This window comes from Raphanus sativus, chromosome 2 (genome assembly GCF_000801105.2).
Source record: "Raphanus sativus cultivar WK10039 chromosome 2, ASM80110v3, whole genome shotgun sequence".
Lineage (NCBI taxonomy): Eukaryota > Viridiplantae > Streptophyta > Magnoliopsida > Brassicales > Brassicaceae > Raphanus > Raphanus sativus.
In genome coordinates this window covers 39,342,321-39,367,037 of record NC_079512.1, presented here as the reverse complement: position 1 = coordinate 39,367,037, position 24,717 = coordinate 39,342,321, and the positions used below count along the sequence as shown (strand labels likewise).

Sequence of the window (24,717 nt, the reverse complement as noted above, 5' to 3'; positions counted from 1 at the left end):
ATAGGAATTTTGGCGATGAGGATTCCTTGTAGTTTCTGCTCAGTGTCTTGTAGTAATCTTTTACTTTTCTATATTTTTCAGCTTTAACCTTGTCTGAAGGACGTTGTCGTCTGCAGTAAGTAATATTAAGTTAAAGATAGCATCTTTGAAATTAATTAGTATACTACATGGATTTCTAAACCAATAAATACTACATGGAATTTTTCAAAAAATATAAATTATTAAGTAAATTTTGATTTGGACTAACTAAATTGACCAAATTTTGAATAAAACTGACTCATCTTATCTAAATTTAATAAAATATAATTAAAACCCAAAAATATCAGTTAGTTTCAATAAATATTAAAAAAAATAACAAATACACTCAATTCAATTCGACAATATTTTAAGTCGAATTGAACTATCTGAATCCACAGACCTACTTTCTAAAAAAGAAGGATATTTGGAAACTTTAAATGATTTATCAACTGATCTACTAAGACAAATTATAGAGTGTGAAGACACTTCACGACAGCATAACCAAACACAAAACAATAATGTCTTCTTTTACTAGTACATAATAACTTAAGAGAGTCTCTCTATACACATCTTATCATAACTAGTTTATTTTTATATCATATAAAATCTAGTAAATGATTGAAATTCTCAGAATCGATTTACGCGTGAAGAAGAAAAATGATATATACTTTGAAACTTAACTGATTTACCAACGGTTTATCAAGTGGTATTATTGGTTATAGTATTTTAATGGATTTATAAATCATTTTCGATTTAAAATTCTTTGATAAATCCATGATTTTAAAAACCAAATAAGCGTTATGAATTTCAAAATCAAAATAGATGAATTGTTATAAATCAATAAAATGGAATAAGTAGGACGAGACTTTGATCTATTTTAATAATTCAAAATAGGTTAATCGTAACTAAACTTAAATAATAACCTTAGTAGTTCATGAGAGAAAATGTTTGGGATTGAGAAATTGTTCAGAATGTACTAATTTTCATTGGTTAGTGTGGGAAAGTGACAAGGTAAGAGTTAGGAAGATCCAAAACTAGTTAATTACATACAAGAGAATATTAAAGCTCAAAACTTTGAACTATTGCCAGTAACTATAAATTGGAACAAGGTGAGAATTCATTTGTTACCCAAAAAGAAAAAGGTAATCAAGAACACCATAAAAATATATTAACTGAATACACAAAGTTTTTTGAGATATCTGACAAATAGCAAATGTCTACGTGAGAACTTCTCCAAACGTTAAAAGTTCAATCAAAATAACAAGGTTGAACTCAATATTTATTCCTTTGTATTTTTTCAAAAATATCTATAAATCCACTCAAATCCAATTTCAAATCAAATCCTTTAAGTAAATTTATGTTTTTAAATAACACTAGATTTTAAAATCATAAAACCAATACAAATTATTAGATTTTAATATGGATTTCAAAATTATAGAAACAAAAACACTCAATTTGGTTTAGATTTTTAAATCCATTAAAATACATAAACCAATAACAACCCTAAAGCACAACCAAACACAACCAAACACAACCAAAGTGTTACTTTACTAGGACACCAACCAAACTTAAACGACTCTCTATGCACATCATCATATCAGAATTGGGATAAAGGCATTGTCTTTGTGTCGTCTAGAATCCAATAGAAGACAGAAGGTTCCCGGAACCGAGCCTTCTCTTACGCAGACGCTCTGCGATAATGAAGGCAAGCTCCAGAGACTGAGAAGCGTTGAGCCTCGGGTCACAGTGTGTATGGTAACGTGAGCTCAGATCGTTGTAAGTGATGGTGCGTGACCCTCCAACACATTCTGTCACGTTTTGACCCGTCATCTCTAGATGAACCCCACCAGGGAAGCTACCTTCTTGATCATGCACGTCGAAGAACGCTCTCAACTCCGCCTGATATATATACACATAGATAGACATGAATCATGCTGCGCCAAAAAAAAAGATCATGAGCAAGAAGTATTATTTACCCTGATTGCATCGAAAGAACGAGTCTTTAGCCCACTTGGAGCCATGATGGTGTTCCCGTGCATTGGATCACTAACCCAAGTCACAATCTGACCAGCTCCACGTACTGCCCTGATCAAATGAGGAAGCTTCACCCTCATATTCTCAGCTCCCATTCTCACTATAACCGTTATCCTTCCAGGCTTGTTCTGTGGGTTTAGTATCTCTATCAGCTTCACCAGTTCACTTGGAACCATCTTATCACTCACCTGAGTTCACACAAACAAACAAAAAAACACAATCAAGATAAGGAAACTAAACAGTATTCAAAGATTATAACGTACCTTGATCCCAAGGGGGTTAGCGATTCCCCTCAAGAACTCAACATGAGCACCATCGAGTTGGCGAGTTCGTTCCCCAACCCAAACCATGTGCGCAGAGCAGTCATAGTAAAGTCCAGACGTCGAGTCTTCTCTCGTGAGTGCTTGCTCATAAGGCAGCAGCAAGCACTCATGGGATGTCCAAAAATCAGTAGTGGTCATGATCGGGTGTGCGTTCGTAAGCCCAGCTGCACCCATGAATCCTAAAGCCTCATCAACTCTATTAGCCAATTCACGGTACCTATTTTCATCATCACAAACACAACAACAGTTTCTGACTTAAGCAAAAAGTTTTGTCTCCAAACGATTTTTAACCACAAGTTTAAGACCCCCCAACCTGTCGCCCTGTTCACTATGTTGGCTGAAATCAAGATTCCACTGGCTAACTCTCTGCATTGCCGCATAACCACCAGTAGCAAATGCTCTCAAGAGATTCAACGTAGCTACAGATTGTGTGTACGCTCTTTCCATCCTGTGCGGATCAGGTATCCTAGACTTCTCATCGAAAGCATCACCGTTTATGTTATCTCCTCTGTAACTCGGCAGCTTCACCCCATCTTTCTCCTCAAACGGGTCTGATCTCGGCTTCGCAAACTGACCCGCCATTCTCCCCACCTGAAACACACAAACAAAACCCATCAAACAAAACATAAACTTTCCACAACACACAAGACTCAAAACAAACAAAACATAAACTTTCCACAACACAAGAGACTCAAAACAAAATAACATAAACTTTCCACCACTAATTCAACACACACGACACAAGAACAAACAGAGTTTAGTAAAAAAACCGAACCTTGACACACAGAACACAGTCACACACAAAAGACTAAAAACAAAACAGAGTTGAGTGAAAAATCAAACTTTTAGACACAGAATCAACACAAAAGACTAAAAACAAAACAGAGTGTAGTGAAAAATCGAACCTTGATAAACAGAATCAACACAAAAGACTAAAAACAAAACAGAGTTTAGAGAAAAAATCGAACCTTTATACACAGAATCAAAACAGAGTTTGAGTGAAAAAATCGAACCTTTATAACAGGCATCTGACCACCGAACATGAGAACAACACCCATCTGAAGAAGAACCCTAAAAGTATCCCTAATGTTATCAGCGTTGAACTCCTTGAAACTCTCAGCGCAATCACCCCCTTGGAGCATAAAGGCCTGACCCATGGCGGCTTGGCCAAGCTTCTCCTCGAGTTTCCTCGCCTCTCCGGCGAAGACGATGGGAGGGTAAGAGGAAAGCGTCTCCAGAACAGAGTCGAGATCCTTCTGGTCCGGATACTCCGGCAATTGCAAAGCTTTCATCGATTTCCAGCTGTCCAAGCTCCATTTAGCGGGACGGGAGGCTGATTGAGAAGATTTATCGGGGTCGGTGGAGCGGACGGCGAAGACGGGGGAGAAGGTGATCGGACGGCGAGGAGGGGGGCGGTAAGGTAGGAACGATTTGGTTGGGAGAGGAGAAGAAGAAACGTTGAGAGTCGTCACCATCTCTGGTTTGGAGATTGACGGCCGGTTCTCGAGAGGATAGAGAGAAGGAGAAAGGTGAGATTTTTAATGACAACTAGATTTTGACCCGCCCTTCAAGGGCGGGTATATTTTTTTGTTTTAAGTCCTTGAACAATTTTAATTTTGTTTGTGTGATTTCAATTATATATGTGTGTCTGTGAACAATTTTTATTTTTATGTTTGTGTTATTTCAATCATATGTTTGAATTTACCAGTACGTAAACATGAATAAAATCGAAAGTAGAAAATACATAAGAAGCTTAATAAAAAAGAAATTGAAAAACCCATAAAGATAAAACAGTAGTTCAAATGAAAAGAGCATTATAAGCATCTTCAAAAGTAGGATACAAAACTCCATTAACAGTTCGTAAATCTGTGAAGCTGGTCGATGTTTTGCTCTTGTTTAAAAGCAAATGCAGATAAAACAATTCGCTTGTATTGGAATTATTTTCATGCTTACTAATTGTTTTCTCTTTGTTTTTACTGTTATTTTCCATCCAATCTTGATATTGCGAAGTTTGATTCGCCTTCTTTGTTGAGATATAATCAAAATCATCATCTTCATGTGTAGCTTCTTTGTCATTTTTTTTCATATTTTTTCTCTCCATCTATAGCAAATAAGATTTAAGACAATTTGAAAACCAGACATTTGAACATCAATCTTAACTGAAAAAAAAATATTGAATCGTTAACAATTAGAAAATCTAACCTTTGAATACTGGGAGTTGTTGATGATTGAAGACAAATGAATATAGTAGATTTTAGAATACTCGAAAGAAAGGAGATCAATTTATAGAAGATGAAGAAAATAGGTAAATTTTTAAATAAATGTAGCTTAAAAATTAAATGAGAAAAATTAGGAAATGATTAGTCTATATTTAGAATCCAGAAAAAAAGGAGATAGGAATAGAAAAATTCAAAACTAACTATTTTCTATAATAATCTGTCTATATATATATACATGCAATTATATGTTTTCTATCAAATTATAATGATTTTATTTTATATAAAGATGATTTATAATGGGTTTGTAAAGGCCCATTTGAATTGTTAAAAACCAATTGTATTTCTTTGACATCTTTTTCTCTATAATCGTTTTTAATATGAAGGCCCATTTCCAATTTTTTTTATCATTTCCGACAACAAACACTTGAGTTGTCTTGACCTAATCTGCACTATGGTTTGTCGGTGGAAAATGAAAAAGAGAAGTGAGAGACTGATATTTTCTTTGAAACGTGTAGAAGACGATGGGAGCTCCGGCGATCTTCTCTCTTTATTCATCAATCTGACCACCGAAGATCTTCTTTCTTTATTCTGACCACAGACGATCTTGTTTCTTTATTATCAGATCCCGATTCAGGTACATGTTTTTTTTTTTATAATTGATTCATCATCAGAGTTAAATTTTGTTTGCATGTAATCTTAGTTTGAGCTGGAATCTGATAAATCAAAACTCTTGTAACTCTTTAAAATCAATTATATTTCAGATGACCCGACGTTTCTTCCGATGATGTTAGTGAAGCTAATCTTAGTGAAAACGAAGATGTCCTAACTCAACTCGTATTCCTGTTATTATCATCACCAAAACATTTAACGCCTACATCTGAAAAGCCTCGGTTATGACATGTAAGAAATAAATAAAAGCTAATATTTTATATAATCTCTTTATATAAATATATATATGGAATCATGCGAATGGGTATATTTTTGTGATAAAAAAGCTCTGAAAGAGATTTTGCTAATGATATAGCTGTTATTTCTATTTGGCTAGAGTCGGCGTTTAGAGGTCCAGCTGCTCTGTGACCAAATTGGAAACGTTTCAGCTCTGCACAGCCGTGACTGTAGTGTCCAGAGAAGACACCAAAAGGTTTGCAATGATAGATTCTGTATTTTTATTATCTTGTTACAAATAAATAATGTGTGTTATGTATTCTTATGTACTCAGTTTTACTTGTCTAAGTCCCTTACTGGCGGAGGCAAGTTATTGCATGATTTCTTATTTTATATTTCGTGTCTCAGATCATAGAGGAAGGTCCAATCACAGTGGCTCCACAAGAAACCATAAAGAAACTTGAACAGGCGGCTAGAAGGTTAGGGAGTGTTAACTATGTTGGAGCAGCTACTGTTGAGTATCTCTACAGCATGGACACGGGCGAGTTCTACTTCTTAGAGCTTAACCACTTTAGTTACAGGTTGGTTTCATACTACTAAAAGGTTTCATTTAGTTTTAAAATTGAGAGGTTAAAAACCTGTTTGACTTGATGTTTGAGGTCAGGTTGATATATCTTTTCATCTTTATATAAAGATATATATGGAATAATGCGAATGGGTATATTTTTATGTGATAAAAAAGCTCTGAAAGAGATTGTGCTAATGATATGGCTGTTATTTGTATTTGGCTAGAGTCGGCATTTAGAGGTCCAGCTGCTCTGTGACCAAATTGGAAACGTTTCAGCTCTGCACAGCCGGGACTGTAGTGTCCAGAGAAGACACCAAAAGGTTTTCAGTGATAGATTCTGTATTTTTATTATCTTGTTACAAATAAATACTTTGTGTTATGGATTCTTATGTACTCAGTTTTACCTGTCTTAAGTCCCTTACTGGCGGAGACAAGTTATTGCATGATTTCTTATTTTATATTTCGTGTCTCAGGTCATAGAGGAAGGTCCAATCACCATGGCTCCACAAGAAACCATAAAGAAACTTAAACAGGCGGCTAGAAGGTTGGCGAGTGTTAACTATGTTGGAGCAGCTACTGATGAGTATCTCTACAGCATGGACACGATCGAGTTATACTTCTTAGAGCTTAACCACTTTAGTTACAGGTTGGTTTCATACTACTAAAAGTTTTCATTTAGTTTTAGAATTGAGAGGTTGAAAACCTGTTTGACTTGATGTTTGAGGTCAGTTTGATGTTGGGATGGGAATTACTTTTTTCACAGAAACACATCGAAGACTGTGGTAGCAGACATTAGTGCCTCTATTCGATTGGTACCATTGAAGTTGAAATCTATTTGGCTCCTGTCAAGATCCCAAGTAATCTATTCCTTGCTAGTTATAAATCAAGATAATTTTTTTTGATTATTGAAATCTGATCATATTTGTCTTTTTTTCAGCTGAACCTGACAATATTTTTTTTGGTTTACATGAAGTATTTTCTCAGGTTCTGAAAGTAATCAGCTGGAATCCATTCTTATCTGGAGACCAGATTCTACAAATCTACAGAATCTGGTAAGAATCCGAACATTGTTTTTCTTAAATGTAAACCAATAATAATTTCATTGATGTAGCATGAAAATTTCAATAATATTTCTTTTCTTAAATGTACAAAGCATGATTATCATGCTATAGTAGCCAACAAATGAAACAATTAAGAAGGATTCATATCATCTAATTAGTATCTGTTGCAATGTTGTAATATAATTGAACTCTTGTATTTGTTGTGCAGAACTTAATGACGTCAAAGGAGCAACTGGAGAGCAATAAAATAGATCTGCATTAGAAAGATAAGTAATCTAAATGATAGTAGTTAATATAGATCAGAAACAACTTTGAGCTACACTTATGAATGATTGTTTTGTTCTGTAGGCCCTCGTTTATCATATTATAAGAAGAAAGATGAAAAACAGAAACCAAGGAAAGGATAACAGACTCACTTCGAAGAAAGGGACATGAAGTACAATCAGAAACAACATTGACCATTGGAATAACATGTAAGTCACTAAACAAAACTTCTAGAGCTTAGAAATTAGGAATGGAACAGAAGCTTAGTTGCCAGGACTGGAATAGTACATGATTAGTTAGGAATGGAAATATTGTTTGCTGGTTTGTTATCGTCCTTGCTGTATGTTGAATAATGTTAACTTGATTGTCTACTGTGTGCTTCTATTTAGGTTAATAGATCAAATTTCGTTTGCTTGCACGTTTGTTAATTCATTTGCTTGTATGAATCAATTAGAGAGACAAAATAGAACATCCAACGATTGCAAATAACTACATTGTTTGAAAATAAGTGTAATAAGTTCAAATCTCTAAAAAACACAGCAAACTAAACTATTAAATTAGAGATTCTGAAAGATCTCTTTGAAAACAACATTCTTTGTCTCACGCTTAGGCTTTCCTTGATCATCAACAACCAAAATCTTCAATCCATTCTTTGATGTTACTCTTGAAACAGCCACATATAGTTGCCCATGAGAAAATACATCTCTAGGTAGATACAAACCAACATGAGATAGAGATTGACCTTGACTCTTGTTAATGGTAATTGCAAAAGCCACTGCAATAGGCAGTTGCCTCCTCCTCATCTTGAAAGGCAATTTTTTATCAGAAGGTGTAATAGAAAGTCTAGGAATGTCCACAGTTTTTCCCACCTTTTCTCCTGTGATGACTTTCGCCTTTACCATTAAATCATCCATCTCTGTAATCTGAAGTCTGGTGCCATTCATCAAGCCGTTTGTATGGTCGATATTTCGAAGCAACATCACCGGACATCCGACTTTCAAGCGAATACTATGATTAGGCAGACCAGAAACCTTGATGGTGTTTAAGAAATCGGGAGTTAGAGCCTGATCTGCTCGGGAAAATCTATCAGAAGCATCAATCGAGTCAGAGCTTAAATAAATTCTTTCTTCTCCTGCATATTACAAACCTCAAAAGTTAAATAATATTCAAAACGATTTCAATAGCCAAAAAATAAAATGTCCATATCAATAGTATAACCTGGTAGTTTATCCAACATATGCTGGTTAATCCTATTGACATCTTCATTGGTGGGACATAGAATTGCTCTTTCTTGGAAAAACTTAGGCTCTCTATTCTGTTGTAAGGAAACAACATCCCCATACACTGCTTTGCTAATTGATTCAATTGGATCATCTCCATCAGTAATAAGAAACTCCTCTGGGATACTGATTACAACTTCTCCATCATTATCTCCTCCTAGCTTTCCATCTCCAACATCTAGAATCCACTCTGAAAATTCCTTTAATTCCTTAGCTTCTTCAGCAGACAGATTTTCAGAAAGTAACCTCATATTCTTGGTTAGCTTCATAACCTTGACATGATTCCATAAATATGACATATTAAGAGACTCCATAACAATTTCTGTTCGTCCACCACCATGTATGACAGGCAATATCTGTCTGAAATCGCCTCCAAACACAACCACCTTTCCACCAAAAGGCCTGGTGTCCTTGTTCCCCAAAATGTCTTTCATACTCCTGTCCAAAGACTCAAAACAGTGTCTGCTCATCATTGGTGCTTCATCCCATATGATTAGAGAAGCAGCTTTCACCAAATTAGCTTGATCACTTCCTGGAATAAGTGTGCAAGTAGAAAACTCATCTGGGTTTATTGGTATTCCAAACCTTGAATGAGCTGTCCTTCCTCCTTGTAACAAAAGAGAAGCTATCCCACTTGATGCAGTGTTCAAGCAAATTTCTCCCCTGCATCTAATGGCTGCAGACAACAATCGCCACAGGAAGGTTTTACCAGTTCCTCCAAATCCATAAACAAAGAAGACACCTCCTTTATCATTTACGACAGCATCAACAATTTCTCCATATATATTTCTTTGCTCCTCTGTGAGTTTACCAACGTCTCGGTCATGCTCTGCTTGTAGCTTCTCCCTATCATAACTCAACTCATCTACAATCAACACATTGTCATTCCCAACTATATCTGGAGCTGGCTTTGGCATAGATTCCCACTGCTCTAAAGAAAATCCATTGCTCTTTAAAATCTTTTCAATCTCAAGAAGAGCAAATTGTTGTTTTTCATCATCACTTAAGCAAAGATCTACAAAAAAATATATTGATGAATTAGAAAATATTTTTCCAGTGATAAAAAAAAATCAAAGAAAAAAAAATAAATTATACCTGGTCTGTTTAGTTGCTTTCTCCGTTTATACTCAATATCATCACATAGAACCTCCCATGTATTGTTCCAAACAACCTCTGGCGCAGATAAAGTCCCAGACATCAGAATGATAACAAAGGTGTGACGCAAATGTGCAGCTGTTTCAGTGAAACTCGTCCGCAAAATGTTATCAATAAACTCTTTATCGTCGTCCATTAACCCTCTTGCAAAACACGCCTTCTTAAATGAAGGATACTCAACATTGTTAAAGGTTCGAACCTCCTCAAAACACGTTGGACCTCTAACAATGTTTAGTAGAACACGCAAATAGAAAGCTTCTTCAATCTTTCTTGGGGCATAATTGATCCTACCAATACTGAACCCCCTCTTTCTGTCATGAAACTTCTTTTCCTTCTTATTCCAAGTGAACATTGTTGGAATTTCTGCTAAAGTCAGTCTTCTGGCAACAGCACTAACCTTGTTCAGTTCAAACCAACCAGTGAACATAGTATTTTCAATAAGCTCGCGACTGGTGACTGTTTCATAAGTGTCATCATCTTTGAAAATAATAATCTGCTTCCCTGGTAGGTGAAATTGCATTCTCTCAACGGGTACTGATCGATAGTGAATAGGGAAACTTAAAGTCCTCCATGCCCCTTCACAAGCTGAAACATATCTGCGAAAATAATAATTGAAATGAATGAAATAAGACTGATGATGTTGAGGTTATAAAATAAAGCTGAAGAAAGATGACAATAAAAATTACCTGCAGTTGAAAAAGTTTTTTATCTCATTTTTTTTTTCAACTTCAGTAGATCCATCTTTCACGCCCTTTTGTTTTCTTCTTCCTTTTTCTGATGGCTCAACAGCAACAGTGCAACGATCCTGGCCTTTGTTTATATACTTGAATAAGTATTTAATAGAACCAGTCTGATTACACCATTCAACATTAATATGAGCTCGATAACGAACAGATAATTTCTTGTTATACGGAATAACATATCTGTTGTCGCATTTGAAGCCATTTTTCTCAACAAAGCAACCAGGCTGTTCACGCCTTCTATAAACAGGAAATCCTTCTCTGTTCACAGAAGTTTCCTCCACAAAATCTTTAGGATAGAGCTTTGAACATTTACCATTTTCCATGCATGGCGAGTTCATGTTAACTGCCCCACAAGGCCCATGAATCATCATATCCTTTACCACTTCAAACAACTCTGGGTCATTGTTTTTATCTGGTATTTCTGCTGAGATGATTCTGTCTATGTCCTCCGGTTTAGGTAGTTTAGAGTTGGGATGCAAGAACAGCAGAATATGAGCATGTGGCAGACCACGTTTCTGAAATTCAACTGTGTACATTGCTGCATTATAAACAGAAAACGACATTAGTAACCACAGATAAAGTCAACAAATATCAGACAAAAAAAAAAACTCACATGCGACAACCCTTCCAAGTAGACGTTTTTCTGTTAAATCGATCATAAGCCTATCCAGTTTAATCTTAAAAACTCTGCATAGGATCTCTGGTCTGTCATCAGGACTGAGCTTTCGTGGTTGAACATACCTTGTGATTTCAGGCCATTTAGGGTTGCATGTGAAAGTTATAAACAGATCGGGAAATCCATAATATTTGCATATAGCCATTGCATCCAAATACAAATTCTTCATGTATCTTGGCCCTCCAACGAACGTGGCTGGTAGCAAAAAGCGGCTCCCTTGCTCAGACATATCTGTATTCCCATTATTTTCAGACTGCTGAATAGACTCAAAGGTGTCTGATCTAAGAGTTTTCTGGTTCATCCTCAAATAGCTCAACCGATTTGCTTCAATAGTTGTATAACCATCGACCAAAAACTGTTGGAACAGCCTTTTAGAGTGCAAAAGTGTATGAGATTCCCCATCCCTTTCCTGAATTCTATACGCATACCACTGTCTCAAAGAGATATTTCTCCTCTTTAGTTTAGCTGAAGCATCTGTAACTCCTTTCTGAATCCCAAGTCTGAACCCATCTTCGCCATATGCAAATATAAGAGGATATTGGAGTGCTAGGTAGGAAGGATGTATTTCGCTAATCCGTTTAAGCCATCCTGTCTGCTTCTCTTCCAGAACAATGTCTCTTTTATCCATTTCCAAATTGAAATCACCAGGAATTAATGCAGCAACTTCAGATGCAGTAGGAGTATCATATGTCCTTCCATCTTTTTCTCTACTGCTAACAATCCTCATATGAAACGTAGTTTCAGGATTAGTATTGAACCGCTCTCGTGCTGAACGGAACTGATGAACATAAGGATTTACTTGGTTTAGCATCTCAATTATCATCTCAATGACTATCTTTCTCAGTTTCTCCTTTTTAGCCTTATCAGCCTTTTTCTTGTATTTCCTGCATCACATAGTAGAAGTTCAACAATTTTAGAATCATTAGATCAATAAAAATAAAACCTTAGTAGATCAGAAAATACCCTATAATAGAAGCTCGTTTTTCAATTTCGGTTTCTGTGTCAACAATGTAGAGTTGAGAAAACTTGGGTTCTCCTCCAGCTGGAGGCTTTAAACTACCCATTAAATGATAGTTTTCTCCTTGAAGTTGAAACATCTTTGGTCCACGTCCTTGAGGAACACATCTATCCACTTTACCCCCAAGAGATGTAAAAGAAAAGACCATATTAAGCTGCCTTATATTTTCTCGAAAATAATTGCTGATCTCATCATCACCATGTAGCAATCTTTTCAAGATATCTGGTGATTCCTTAAGTAATGGCAACTGTACTTGACCTTGTCCACAACACATAGAAAATTTGGGTTTCTTGCACTTGTTTCTCTTATCAACACGTTCACCAAACCACATTTTCGCACCACAGTAGTCACATTTGTGAGTAGGATCACCCTCATCTATGTACTCTGTAACAAATTAATAAACTCAGATGATCAGAAACTTTAAAAGGTTTTATTATTATACAAAATTCGCCAAATAATTCAAATATACCTGTAGTCTTTAGTGTAGCCATTGAAGGTGTAGTAGATGAGGATGGAGTGCCTTCGAACATGTTTCTAAATATATCAGCCATTGTCAAAATCCTCTCTCTCTGTGCATCTTGTATAGGATTTGAAATCGCTGTTAATCCTTCAATGTTATCATATGTTTGTTCATATGAATCACCATCTTCACTACTGACATCATAGCTCTGATCACTGTAATAACTCTGATCACTATAATCCTCACCTTCCTCTGAAAAAAGGTTATTACTCACATTTAGACACATGAACTAATAGAATGGATAAGGATAATATAATTATACAGACCAGAAAAATAGGGGATAACAGATGATTGAAAGTCACTTTCTTCTTCTGACTCGTTGTGTTGAGAAGTGGTAAAGCTGTCTAACTTGGAGAATGCTGGTAAAAGATCCCTAGGTTGAATGTTATAATCACCACCTCACCATCGCAAAATATAAAAAACAATGTCAGTTGTTATATATACAATTTTACAGTGTACACAAATATTTTTAAAACTACAGCAAGTTACCAGTAGTTCGAAATCTCTTAGAACACTGAGGCTGCTTTCCTTTAGCTTTGTCTGTAGGTGAAAAAAAAACATAATCAATACTATTTATTAATAATTTCGTTTCAGAGAATAAGCAATCACGAAAACAGTATAATATTGATCATAATAATGGGTTTCTGAAAAAATACCATAATATGGATTTGATGAACTCAAAGCAGTCGATGGATGAGTAAAATTCTGGGTAATCCCAGAACTTGGTAGTGTTGAATTTAGATTAGTAACATCTCTCAACACTGATGTTTGATCAGAAGATTTAGAATTCGATGGAGAAAGAAATATAGGTTGATGATTTGTTTTTCTCTTCTTTGTATTTTCATCTTTGTTCTTCATGTTTGGTTGTGTAGTTAAGTGTCTGTAGAGAAGTTAGTTTTCCATGGGTTGGATAATGGAAACCATCGTTGTTCTGTGTATAGAGAAGTTAGTTTTCCATGTGGGTAGAGAAGTTAGATTAAATGACTACGTTTCTGATTGGATAATAAATTAACCATAAGTTATTTTAGTTTCCTACAGATCAGTTGCAGATTAATATGAAAGTATGTGGATATTAATAATTATATGAATATTTTGAATAGATTGAAACAATTCAACGCATTAAGAATTTATCTTTTTTTTTTTTACATCTTATGTCAAAATATTTATCTTCCTAAAACATTTATATAAACTAAGGGCCTATTATAAATAAATAGTTTAAATTAGGATAGAGTGAAACAAAAATTGATTAATGTAATATGAGCAGGTTTCTTTGAGTAATAATCATAAAATTTAAGGACTTAATTGAAAGTAAACTTAACATTAGGGAATGACAATAGTCTTAATTGCAAATCAAAGTTGAAACAGAAACAATTGTGCAAATAAGCACTTAATTGAAAGTAAAACTAACAGAAAAAAAAAACGACAAAGGCAACATAGAAAACGTAGTTAGCCACTTTTTTTGGTGTTTGACTCCTCTTTGCTGGTCTTTTCTTTCTTCACAAATACTCTGGTGCACAGCTTCTTTGATGTAGAACTTAAGTCAGGCTCACCTTCAATGGGTTCTTTGCGTTTAGATGATGGGGTTACCACAGTGTCATCCATTGCTTGACTTTCCAAAGGTAAAATCGAACCCTATAGAAAACATATAATCATCAATTTGCTACTGTAAAATCGAAGTCATATAGATTAAGAAATTTTCTTTCAAATAATAAAATACTAAACCATACCTGTGAAGAACTTAAATTATTAGTTCCAATGTCAGACCAGGTCAATGATTGACTGGTGCTACCAGCAGTGAGTAGCATACTCATATCTTTCCACACTTTACCAACTTTATACATCCCACCCTTGCTACTAATATTGGCACTCTCAATGTAAACTCCAAACATGAAAGTCTTTCCAATCAAAGAAGTAATAGCCTCAGGAAAAGACTCAACATCTTTTAGCTGTTGTATTCAATATATGTTAGAGATACAAAGATATTCTATTACTTGAATAATGAATCTGAGTTATTGCAGGCACAGTGTTCATAAATGAAGTCAAGGAAAGAAGGTGATAACCTCTTCTAAGGAACCGTTGAGCAAGTGGGAAGCAGATTCAGGAACAACTCCGCTTGCAATCCAATCAAGAAGCATCAGGTAAGCTTCTCCAGAACCATCTTTAACCAAGACATGAATCCTGAACCTGTTATACATATTAAAAATTAATATCTTAGGAAATTTAATTGTCTGATAACAACATAAAGAATAAATTATAAATAACTTACTTAGGGATGACTTGTGTGACCTTATCTTCACACTTTTCACACCACCACAGATGAGTTACAACCTCATGCCCTGCCACGATTTTAACAGTTCTCGAAATCCTGGAAACCTTTCTTTGGCAACCTTTGCATCCAAAATAGTACCAACCCCAATCCTTGTCAATAGCATAGATTGTAGCAATGATTCTGCATTGCTCAATCTAGAAAGAAAACCAAAACGTTAGTCTATACACAATGTATACTGTAAGAATATATTACCCAAACCTCAGTTGATTGCTGTAGCTCTGCTATGTCTTTTGTTGGGTATTGCATCCAAGGATCACGCCTGATCTCTCTCTCAAGTTTATCTTGATCGGATTCAATCAGTGTCAAAGCATTGGATGCAACATCCCTATTAAATGTGAACCAACATAGCTATTTTAATTAACAGAACAAATCAATTTAATTAGTATTGATATAAAACTCAGAATACCTTTTGAAAAAAGCCTCAGACTCTGCAATTGGCGGGTTGAAAAATACTTGAGAAGCATCATATGAGTTTGAAATTTGAATCTCATCTGAAATTAAGAATTGTAACATAAATGTGAGTAGTAACAAAATTGTATAAATATAGGAAGTTATGTTATGATACTGGATAATAGGATTACTTCTGTAGGTGCCAACTTTCACAAAACGTAGGAGGCATATAACTGAATCTTCACCAGCCTCGTCACAGTTAGCTTTAGTGTTTTCAGCAAACTTTCCCCACAGACAGCAATTAATTCTACGGCCACTGAAAAAATATATATGTCAAACTAATAATTATAATGATAAAAAAAAATCTATGGTTTAACTTACACAATATCTGTCAAACTGAACTCGATTTTCTTTTTTGGTTTTCCTGAGCACTGAACAGTCTGTAGAGCTCCCAAATCAGACACTTCTCCAATAACATCTGCAAGTTGCAAAAAAAAAAACGATAAAGTTCAGGTTGAACAACAAATATAACATGAAACTTTAAAGCTACAGATATACCAATTAAGATGTTTGGATCTTCCACTCCATTCTCAATAGTTTCGAAATCCACCAAACTCAGAAACATGCTGTCGTTTTTGATTGATGATGGAGTGATATCAGTGGCATAGACGAAGTTGATCTTGTATTGGTGTTTGGTAGATCTGAAGGAAACACCAGGGTTAGTGATGTTGAATTTTTCGAGGTTTCTCCACATTCCAACACCAAGCACATTTGGAAGTTTCCTTGTCAACTTATCGAGGTAAGTCTTCTTACAGGAGGCTTGAATTTTTGTTCCCTTAAAAATAAAGAAAGGCATACGATTTTAGATAGGAGTTTAGTATAGTTTCAAGAGAAAACAATAGTAGATAGGTTTGATAAGATTTGAGACTTACTTGTGCATCAGACAAAACAATTTCCAATGATTCTCCTGAAAGTTTTGTGTATTGCTTCCAGGTATGGAGAACCTTTACTTGTACACGAGCATCTGTCATGAATGGTTTGAGGTCGGCCAAAGCAGTGAATTCCATGATCACAGGTATTTGTTTCGTGAGAGAAAGTGTGTGAGTTTTGATTTTAGGAAGGGTGAGAAGTTATAGGCTGTTGGAAAAATTTATATAACCAGAGGCAGTTGATGGAAACGATATAAGTTGCGTTAATATTTTAAAAAAATTAGTAACCATATAGGAGTTGTGCTGTAATTGCGGGATAGTGGGTTATGGAATATCTTTATGCATTTGAGAATATATTATTTGATTACTTGAATTTGAAATAAAAATTAGAAGAATAGATTTGGTGTTGTGGAAAATAATAGTTATTAGATTCTTGGTGCTTAAAAATAGGAGATTATTGGTAGTAGTAAGTGGTTTGTTATTTAGTTACGATGGTTTAAAAATAATTGTCATCTTCAGTCCTTTAAAGTAGGTTATTCAGATTGATTTGTTATTTAAACTGATGATACTGAGCAGTTTTTAAATCAAACTCTATAGAGCTGTTTAATATTAACGCAAAACCAGGGGTCGAGTAGTTCCCTGTGGTTTTTAATTTTATTTTCTTTTATTTCATTAATGGCATTTTGGTAATTTATGTTATCTTCTTCCCCATTTGATCAATTAGGTTTCGCAGAAAATAGTTCTACCATCCTCCATTGATTTTCTTATAAAATCCATTGACTGTTATGTGTTTTCGTAAATTCTTGTGCTAAAATCTTCCGAATTTTACTCATAGTACAGGATTTTATCTTCTACAAACCAATAAAAAGAAAAATAGATGAGTTCGATTTAGAGAAACAGCCATGGTTGATTTTCTGGGTTTAATTTGTTACATCTATTTTGGTGTTAAGTTATTTCAATCTCTTATATGGTTTATACATCTGTATTTGCAGATGATTGATCAACGTTTATGGAAAAGCCATATACTGTCTGAGTTGTCTGAGTTTGTGTCGAAAAGAAATATGCAGAAGTAATAGCTGTTCTTTAGATGTGGTAAGATATTAAGTTAGATTAGTGGTTAAGAAGTTATATAAATATGTCGTCTATAACCACCTGCATTGTTTGTTTGTTTTTTTTAAATAGACCCAACATATATCAATAGGGCATACTGCAACTTTAATAGTATTGATGTTAATAAAAACAAATAAATAAATAAAAGAAAAGAGTAAAAAATGGTGGGAAAGCGTCGGTAGGTCACGGCCACGTAGTGGTGATGCCAATAGACACTTGTGAAGTGCAATAAAACCCCTTCGTCCTCTCTTCTTTCTCCTTCGTCTTCTCTCTCTCTCTCTCCTTAAACCCAGAAGAAGAAGAAGCGTAACACTTCCCCTTCCTCTTCTCCTCTATACGTGTAGTCAATCTCTTTAAGGAAGCAGGTTAATGCAGAGCATGGGGACTGGTGATACTGCTCCACGACTGATTCTCTGGCTGTGCTTAGGGTTTTTGATTCTAGGCGTTGGTTTTGTTCAATGCGGCGTTACTTATGACCGTAAAGCACTTCTCATCAACGGGCAGAGACGAATCCTCTTCTCTGGCTCTATACATTACCCTCGAAGCACACCTGATGTAAGATTTCTAAAAATCCAAACTTTGACTCTCTGTTTCTTACATTTGATCAAAAGTTGTGAACTTTTTGGTTGTTGTTGTTGTTGTTGTGGTTTAGATGTGGGAAGGTTTGATTCAGAAGGCGAAAGATGGAGGCGTTGATGTGATTGAGACTTATGTTTTCTGGAATCTCCATGAGCCTTCTCCTGGCAAAGTAACTCTTTTTCTTTTCTTTTTTTTTGTTTAGTCTTGAGTTCTGTTCCTAGTTTATGTTGTGTCTTTTTTTTTTTGACAATTACTTGTTCCTTTTCAGTACGATTTTGATGGGAGAAATGATTTGGTGAGATTCGTGAAGACGATACACAAAGCTGGACTATATGCTCATCTTCGAATTGGGCCTTATGTTTGTGCTGAGTGGAACTTCGGGTAACCTTTTGTTTTTTGTCTCTTCAGATTCAGTTGCCTCTTAGATTTGTCCAGTTTATGTTTCTCATTTCTAAAGTTGTTTTCTTTTTTTGGGGAATGAACAGAGGATTCCCTGTTTGGCTGAAGTATGTTCCTGGAATCAGCTTCAGAACAGATGAGGTGACTGACTAAATTGACCAAATTTTGAATAAAACTGACTCATCTTATCTAAATTTAATAAAATATAATTAAAACCCAAAAATATCAGTTAGTTTCAATAAATATTAAAAAAAATAACAAATACACTCAATTCAATTCGACAATATTTTAAGTCGAATTGAACTATCTGAATCCACAGACCTACTTTCTAAAAAAGAAGGATATTTGGAAACTTTAAATGATTTATCAACTGATCTACTAAGACAAATTATAGAGTGTGAAGACACTTCACGACAGCATAACCAAACACAAAACAATAATGTCTTCTTTTACTAGTACATAATAACTTAAGAGAGTCTCTCTATACACATCTTATCATAACTAGTTTATTTTTATATCATATAAAATCTAGTAAATGATTGAAATTCTCAGAATCGATTTACGCGTGAAGAAGAAAAATGATATATACTTTGAAACTTAACTGATTTACCAACGGTTTATCAAGTGGTATTATTGGTTATAGTATTTTAATGGATTTATAAATCATTTTCGATTTAAAATTCTTTGATAAATCCATGATTTTAAAAACCAAATAAGCGTTATGAATTTCAAAATCAAAATAGATGAATTGTTATAAATCAATAAAATGGAATAAGTAGGACGAGACTTTGATCTATTTTAATAATTCAAAATAGGTTAATCGTAACTAAACTTAAATAATAACCTTAGTAGTTCATGAGAGAAAATGTTTGGGATTGAGAAATTGTTCAGAATGTACTAATTTTCATTGGTTAGTGTGGGAAAGTGACAAGGTAAGAGTTAGGAAGATCCAAAACTAGTTAATTACATACAAGAGAATATTAAAGCTCAAAACTTTGAACTATTGCCAGTAACTATAAATTGGAACAAGGTGAGAATTCATTTGTTACCCAAAAAGAAAAAGGTAATCAAGAACACCATAAAAATATATTAACTGAATACACAAAGTTTTTTGAGATATCTGACAAATAGCAAATGTCTACGTGAGAACTTCTCCAAACGTTAAAAGTTCAATCAAAATAACAAGGTTGAACTCAATATTTATTCCTTTGTATTTTTTCAAAAATATCTATAAATCCACTCAAATCCAATTTCAAATCAAATCCTTTAAGTAAATTTATGTTTTTAAATAACACTAGATTTTAAAATCATAAAACCAATACAAATTATTAGATTTTAATATGGATTTCAAAATTATAGAAACAAAAACACTCAATTTGGTTTAGATTTTTAAATCCATTAAAATACATAAACCAATAACAACCCTAAAGCACAACCAAACACAACCAAACACAACCAAAGTGTTACTTTACTAGGACACCAACCAAACTTAAACGACTCTCTATGCACATCATCATATCAGAATTGGGATAAAGGCATTGTCTTTGTGTCGTCTAGAATCCAATAGAAGACAGAAGGTTCCCGGAACCGAGCCTTCTCTTACGCAGACGCTCTGCGATAATGAAGGCAAGCTCCAGAGACTGAGAAGCGTTGAGCCTCGGGTCACAGTGTGTATGGTAACGTGAGCTCAGATCGTTGTAAGTGATGGTGCGTGACCCTCCAACACATTCTGTCACGTTTTGACCCGTCATCTCTAGATGAACCCCACCAGGGAAGCTACCTTCTTGATCATGCACGTCGAAGAACGCTCTCAACTCCGCCTGATATATATACACATAGATAGACATGAATCATGCTGCGCCAAAAAAAAAGATCATGAGCAAGAAGTATTATTTACCCTGATTGCATCGAAAGAACGAGTCTTTAGCCCACTTGGAGCCATGATGGTGTTCCCGTGCATTGGATCACTAACCCAAGTCACAATCTGACCAGCTCCACGTACTGCCCTGATCAAATGAGGAAGCTTCACCCTCATATTCTCAGCTCCCATTCTCACTATAACCGTTATCCTTCCAGGCTTGTTCTGTGGGTTTAGTATCTCTATCAGCTTCACCAGTTCACTTGGAACCATCTTATCACTCACCTGAGTTCACACAAACAAACAAAAAAACACAATCAAGATAAGGAAACTAAACAGTATTCAAAGATTATAACGTACCTTGATCCCAAGGGGGTTAGCGATTCCCCTCAAGAACTCAACATGAGCACCATCGAGTTGGCGAGTTCGTTCCCCAACCCAAACCATGTGCGCAGAGCAGTCATAGTAAAGTCCAGACGTCGAGTCTTCTCTCGTGAGTGCTTGCTCATAAGGCAGCAGCAAGCACTCATGGGATGTCCAAAAATCAGTAGTGGTCATGATCGGGTGTGCGTTCGTAAGCCCAGCTGCACCCATGAATCCTAAAGCCTCATCAACTCTATTAGCCAATTCACGGTACCTATTTTCATCATCACAAACACAACAACAGTTTCTGACTTAAGCAAAAAGTTTTGTCTCCAAACGATTTTTAACCACAAGTTTAAGACCCCCCAACCTGTCGCCCTGTTCACTATGTTGGCTGAAATCAAGATTCCACTGGCTAACTCTCTGCATTGCCGCATAACCACCAGTAGCAAATGCTCTCAAGAGATTCAACGTAGCTACAGATTGTGTGTACGCTCTTTCCATCCTGTGCGGATCAGGTATCCTAGACTTCTCATCGAAAGCATCACCGTTTATGTTATCTCCTCTGTAACTCGGCAGCTTCACCCCATCTTTCTCCTCAAACGGGTCTGATCTCGGCTTCGCAAACTGACCCGCCATTCTCCCCACCTGAAACACACAAACAAAACCCATCAAACAAAACATAAACTTTCCACAACACACAAGACTCAAAACAAACAAAACATAAACTTTCCACAACACAAGAGACTCAAAACAAAATAACATAAACTTTCCACCACTAATTCAACACACACGACACAAGAACAAACAGAGTTTAGTAAAAAAACCGAACCTTGACACACAGAACACAGTCACACACAAAAGACTAAAAACAAAACAGAGTTGAGTGAAAAATCAAACTTTTAGACACAGAATCAACACAAAAGACTAAAAACAAAACAGAGTGTAGTGAAAAATCGAACCTTGATAAACAGAATCAACACAAAAGACTAAAAACAAAACAGAGTTTAGAGAAAAAATCGAACCTTTATACACAGAATCAAAACAGAGTTTGAGTGAAAAAATCGAACCTTTATAACAGGCATCTGACCACCGAACATGAGAACAACACCCATCTGAAGAAGAACCCTAAAAGTATCCCTAATGTTATCAGCGTTGAACTCCTTGAAACTCTCAGCGCAATCACCCCCTTGGAGCATAAAGGCCTGACCCATGGCGGCTTGGCCAAGCTTCTCCTCGAGTTTCCTCGCCTCTCCGGCGAAGACGATGGGAGGGTAAGAGGAAAGCGTCTCCAGAACAGAGTCGAGATCCTTCTGGTCCGGATACTCCGGCAATTGCAAAGCTTTCATCGATTTCCAGCTGTCCAAGCTCCATTTAGCGGGACGGGAGGCTGATTGAGAAGATTTATCGGGGTCGGTGGAGCGGACGGCGAAGACGGGGGAGAAGGTGATCGGACGGCGAGGAGGGGGGCGGTAAGGTAGGAACGATTTGGTTGGGAGAGGAGAAGAAGAAACGTTGAGAGTCGTCACCATCTCTGGTTTGGAGATTGACGGCCGGTTCTCGAGAGGATAGAGAGAAGGAGAAAGGTGAGATTTTTAATGACAATAGATAAGTGTTTAAGTAAGAAAAGTATTAGCCACGTGTCATGCGAATAGCGAACATGTCTGTGTGAAACAGAAGGTTACCACCACTGGGTTTTTATCTTCAGCTTCTTCTCTCTCTAAAGCAAAATATGTGACTGTTACAAAACTTGAATGTTAAAGTGTTATGGCAGATCCTTTGATGCTACTTTCTCTTCAACCTCCTCCTCTGCCTTTTCTGATATTTTCTTCTTCTTATTCTTCTCTTCACCGTCGATGGGGTTTGTCTCGGAGTGGGATTAGATTCTCTGTTTCTGAGTTTCGTTTGTCTTCTCAACTACAATTGGCTAATTCTACTTCACCTTCGCAGTCTTCTTCTACTGCTCCGGAGAAGTTTGATCTCGTGTCTACAACTCGTAAGCCTTTGTTTCCTCTTCTTCCTTTTGCTTTTTGGTGTGTGTCTATAGATCATATACTTTCAAAGCAAAAAAAAAAAAACTTCTAGATTATATTTACTTGATTCGGTTTGAAGTTTGGTAACTTATAGTTGTTTGGATCTGCAGAGCTCAAGGATGGAAGCCAGGTCTTTCGATTCGGAGATGCAAGTGAGGTTGAGAGGTATCGTGAAACTGAAGAAAAAGCGAGATGCTTAGAGCTAGAGAGGAAGCAACATGCTGAGATAGAAGAGGAAGAAGCCAGTGAAGGAGTGAGAGATGGAGGACATGCATTGGCCGATCTAGATCCTGTTTCTGAACTGGAGTCTCTCAAGGAAAAATCTGTTGTGAAGATAAAACCGGTGAAGTCTAGTACTGAAACAGTATCTGAGAAAGAGTATGGAGCTCCTCCTCCTGCCCGTCTCAGCAGTGTGATCAAAATTAAGGATCGTAAAAGGGTTCGTTCTCCTGCTAAGAAAAAGAAAGAAACGCCAATTCCAGTTACTGTTTCGGGGAGTGAAGATGAAGCTGAAGCTAAAATTGCTAGTGTTTCTAATCTGAACTCTATAGTTAGTGTAGCAGAAGTTATTCCTACTAGCGCTACTGAAGAAAAGACCAATGAGAATGTAGAGCCACTTTCTTCTCAAGTCATGGAGAAAGTCTCAGTGAATGAAATAAGAGGAGACTGTGAGACAAATGGTTATCAACAACTCACTGAGAGTCGTGTGGAGGAGCAAGCAACACCAATATCATCTAGTTCACAACATGGCTCGCAGTTGAATGATCTCAAGGAAGTTGCTCATGTTTCTACCACTGAACTTGATGACAGTTTGGAAGAGAGGAAAAAACTGATGAAGACTTTTGAAGCTGAAGAAAATCTTGTCGTTGAACCAGCAGCTACAGTTGAACTTGATGTGTCTCCTGATGGACTAGTTGTTGTGTCTCCTGAGGAAAATCTTGTCGTTGAACCAACAGCTACAGTTGATGTGTCTCCTGATGAACTAGTTGTTGTGTCTCCTGAGGAAAATCTTGTCGTTGAACCAACAGCTACAGTTTCTGTGTCTCCTGATGAACTAGTTGTTGTGTCTCCTGATGAAAATCTTGTCGTTGAACCAATAGCTACAGTTTATGTGTCCCCTGGTGAACTAATTTCAACTTCCGAAGCAACAAATCACAGCATTGAGGAGACTGCTGAAACGCCTGTGGTTGATACGTCTGAAATGGTGAGGTCCTAAGTCTAAACCATTAAGTAGTTTTAACAGTTATAGAAGGAAACAGACATCAGAGATTGTCTGTCAACAGCCATCACTCTAATTAGTTTTCATTCTTATAAAGGCAAATGACGGAGAAAATGGGACTTCAACCATAGAAGATGAAGTAGCTGTGATTGACAGTAAAAATGATAATGGTAGCATATCTAAAACTGTCAATGACACAAATGACGAAAATCTCCAACTTCCTGAACCTGAAACAGCTAGTCTTCAACCCATTGAAGTGGTTTCAGTCAGGTTAGTAAGTGATATATTTTACTCTTAAGTGTTTGTGAATGCTTAATGAACTATACTAATTGTCTTGCATAGATACATATCTGCATGCATACTATGTACATATATTCATACCTTTTTTAAGTATCATATTGCAGCTTTTATAAAAGCATGCTTGTTTTACTGTGCTTGGATGCTTTACTTCTAAACAGGGAAGAGCTTGTGTCCAAAGCATTTTACTTGGAATCTGGTTCTGCTTCACTCCAAAACCCCTTTAAGGTACCTGTGATTTTCCTTCTGTTTGCAGTTCACTTGTTTTCAACACGGACAACGGGACAAGTAGTAACTTTACTATCACCTTCTGCATTTCATTAATTCATCACAATCTTCTTTCAAAACTCTTACACTTATGGATAATTTGTGAATATGATTTGACCCTATGGCATATTAATATTATTAAGAAACATTAGCTCTAATGTTTCATCATTTTTGTTTTCC

At 36.0% G+C, this 24,717-nt stretch overlaps 6 protein-coding genes across 6 annotated transcripts; 2 read left to right on the top strand and 4 right to left on the bottom strand.

Moving 5' to 3' along the window:
* Window positions 1-1,450: 1,450 nt before the first annotated feature.
* On the bottom strand, window positions 1,451-3,927 carry LOC130508356 (phospho-2-dehydro-3-deoxyheptonate aldolase 2, chloroplastic). The gene is made up of 5 exons (XM_057003816.1): window positions 3,389-3,927; window positions 2,689-2,966; window positions 2,316-2,592; window positions 1,995-2,240; window positions 1,451-1,917 (listed from the first exon to the last, which is right to left on the bottom strand). The coding sequence occupies exons 1-5, from the start codon at window positions 3,848-3,850 to the stop codon at window positions 1,651-1,653; spliced, it is 1,530 nt and encodes a 509-aa protein (XP_056859796.1). The 5' UTR covers window positions 3,851-3,927; the 3' UTR covers window positions 1,451-1,650.
* A 3,786-nt stretch (window positions 3,928-7,713) lies between these two features.
* Window positions 7,714-13,828, bottom strand: LOC108810037 (uncharacterized). Its single transcript, XM_057003814.1, has 10 exons — window positions 13,421-13,828; window positions 13,254-13,304; window positions 13,031-13,162; window positions 12,714-12,956; window positions 12,190-12,628; window positions 11,164-12,110; window positions 10,494-11,088; window positions 9,748-10,403; window positions 8,591-9,667; window positions 7,714-8,504 (listed from the first exon to the last, which is right to left on the bottom strand). Exons 1-10 carry the CDS (start codon window positions 13,620-13,622, stop codon window positions 7,930-7,932), a joined length of 4,917 nt encoding a protein of 1,638 aa, XP_056859794.1. The 5' UTR covers window positions 13,623-13,828; the 3' UTR covers window positions 7,714-7,929.
* Window positions 13,829-14,210: 382 nt separating this feature from the next.
* Window positions 14,211-15,376, bottom strand: LOC108810038 (uncharacterized). The gene is made up of 5 exons (XM_018582167.2): window positions 15,292-15,376; window positions 15,031-15,227; window positions 14,825-14,948; window positions 14,492-14,710; window positions 14,211-14,396 (listed from the first exon to the last, which is right to left on the bottom strand). The coding sequence occupies exons 1-5, from the start codon at window positions 15,337-15,339 to the stop codon at window positions 14,211-14,213; spliced, it is 774 nt and encodes a 257-aa protein (XP_018437669.1). The 5' UTR covers window positions 15,340-15,376.
* A 2,401-nt stretch (window positions 15,377-17,777) lies between these two features.
* Window positions 17,778-18,653, top strand: LOC130508731 (beta-galactosidase 3-like). The gene is made up of 4 exons (XM_057004384.1): window positions 17,778-18,077; window positions 18,175-18,270; window positions 18,370-18,482; window positions 18,587-18,653. The coding sequence occupies exons 1-4, from the start codon at window positions 17,892-17,894 to the stop codon at window positions 18,651-18,653; spliced, it is 462 nt and encodes a 153-aa protein (XP_056860364.1). The 5' UTR covers window positions 17,778-17,891.
* A 1,200-nt stretch (window positions 18,654-19,853) lies between these two features.
* On the bottom strand, window positions 19,854-22,325 carry LOC130508354 (phospho-2-dehydro-3-deoxyheptonate aldolase 2, chloroplastic). The gene is made up of 5 exons (XM_057003813.1): window positions 21,792-22,325; window positions 21,092-21,369; window positions 20,719-20,995; window positions 20,398-20,643; window positions 19,854-20,320 (listed from the first exon to the last, which is right to left on the bottom strand). Exons 1-5 carry the CDS (start codon window positions 22,251-22,253, stop codon window positions 20,054-20,056), a joined length of 1,530 nt encoding a protein of 509 aa, XP_056859793.1. The 5' UTR covers window positions 22,254-22,325; the 3' UTR covers window positions 19,854-20,053.
* A 115-nt stretch (window positions 22,326-22,440) lies between these two features.
* On the top strand, window positions 22,441-24,594 carry LOC130508730 (probable protein phosphatase 2C 62). Its single transcript, XM_057004383.1, has 4 exons — window positions 22,441-22,717; window positions 22,865-23,958; window positions 24,071-24,243; window positions 24,432-24,594. Exons 1-4 carry the CDS (start codon window positions 22,489-22,491, stop codon window positions 24,592-24,594), a joined length of 1,659 nt encoding a protein of 552 aa, XP_056860363.1. The 5' UTR covers window positions 22,441-22,488.
* The last annotated feature ends 123 nt before the right edge of the window (window positions 24,595-24,717 follow it).

Coding starts and splice junctions, on each gene's coding strand:
- LOC130508356 (XM_057003816.1), bottom strand. CDS start 3,850: ATGGTGACGACTCTCAACGTTTCTTCTTCTCCTCTCCCAACCAAATCG. Junction 2,967..3,388: donor GTCAGATGCCTGTTATAAAG/GTTCGATTTTTT, acceptor TGTGTGTTTCAG/GTGGGGAGAATGGCGGGTCA. Junction 1,918..1,994: donor GTTCTTTCGATGCAATCAGG/GTAAATAATACT, acceptor TATATATATCAG/GCGGAGTTGAGAGCGTTCTT.
- LOC108810037 (XM_057003814.1), bottom strand. CDS start 13,622: ATGAAGAACAAAGATGAAAATACAAAGAAGAGAAAAACAAATCATCAA. Junction 12,957..13,030: donor TGTTATCCCCTATTTTTCTG/GTCTGTATAATT, acceptor ACCTTTTTTCAG/AGGAAGGTGAGGATTATAGT. Junction 10,404..10,493: donor AAAAACTTTTTCAACTGCAG/GTAATTTTTATT, acceptor TTATTTTCGCAG/ATATGTTTCAGCTTGTGAAG.
- LOC108810038 (XM_018582167.2), bottom strand. CDS start 15,339: ATGCAATACCCAACAAAAGACATAGCAGAGCTACAGCAATCAACTGAG. Junction 15,228..15,291: donor AGCTACAGCAATCAACTGAG/GTTTGGGTAATA, acceptor TTTTCTTTCTAG/ATTGAGCAATGCAGAATCAT. Junction 14,397..14,491: donor ATAATTTAAGTTCTTCACAG/GTATGGTTTAGT, acceptor TGTTTTCTATAG/GGTTCGATTTTACCTTTGGA.
- LOC130508731 (XM_057004384.1), top strand. CDS start 17,892: ATGCAGAGCATGGGGACTGGTGATACTGCTCCACGACTGATTCTCTGG. Junction 18,271..18,369: donor ATGAGCCTTCTCCTGGCAAA/GTAACTCTTTTT, acceptor GTTCCTTTTCAG/TACGATTTTGATGGGAGAAA. Junction 18,483..18,586: donor TGTGCTGAGTGGAACTTCGG/GTAACCTTTTGT, acceptor GGGAATGAACAG/AGGATTCCCTGTTTGGCTGA.
- LOC130508354 (XM_057003813.1), bottom strand. CDS start 22,253: ATGGTGACGACTCTCAACGTTTCTTCTTCTCCTCTCCCAACCAAATCG. Junction 20,644..20,718: donor CTAACCCCCTTGGGATCAAG/GTACGTTATAAT, acceptor GTGTGAACTCAG/GTGAGTGATAAGATGGTTCC. Junction 20,321..20,397: donor GTTCTTTCGATGCAATCAGG/GTAAATAATACT, acceptor TATATATATCAG/GCGGAGTTGAGAGCGTTCTT.
- LOC130508730 (XM_057004383.1), top strand. CDS start 22,489: ATGGCAGATCCTTTGATGCTACTTTCTCTTCAACCTCCTCCTCTGCCT. Junction 22,718..22,864: donor TGATCTCGTGTCTACAACTC/GTAAGCCTTTGT, acceptor TTGGATCTGCAG/AGCTCAAGGATGGAAGCCAG. Junction 24,244..24,431: donor ATTGAAGTGGTTTCAGTCAG/GTTAGTAAGTGA, acceptor ACTTCTAAACAG/GGAAGAGCTTGTGTCCAAAG.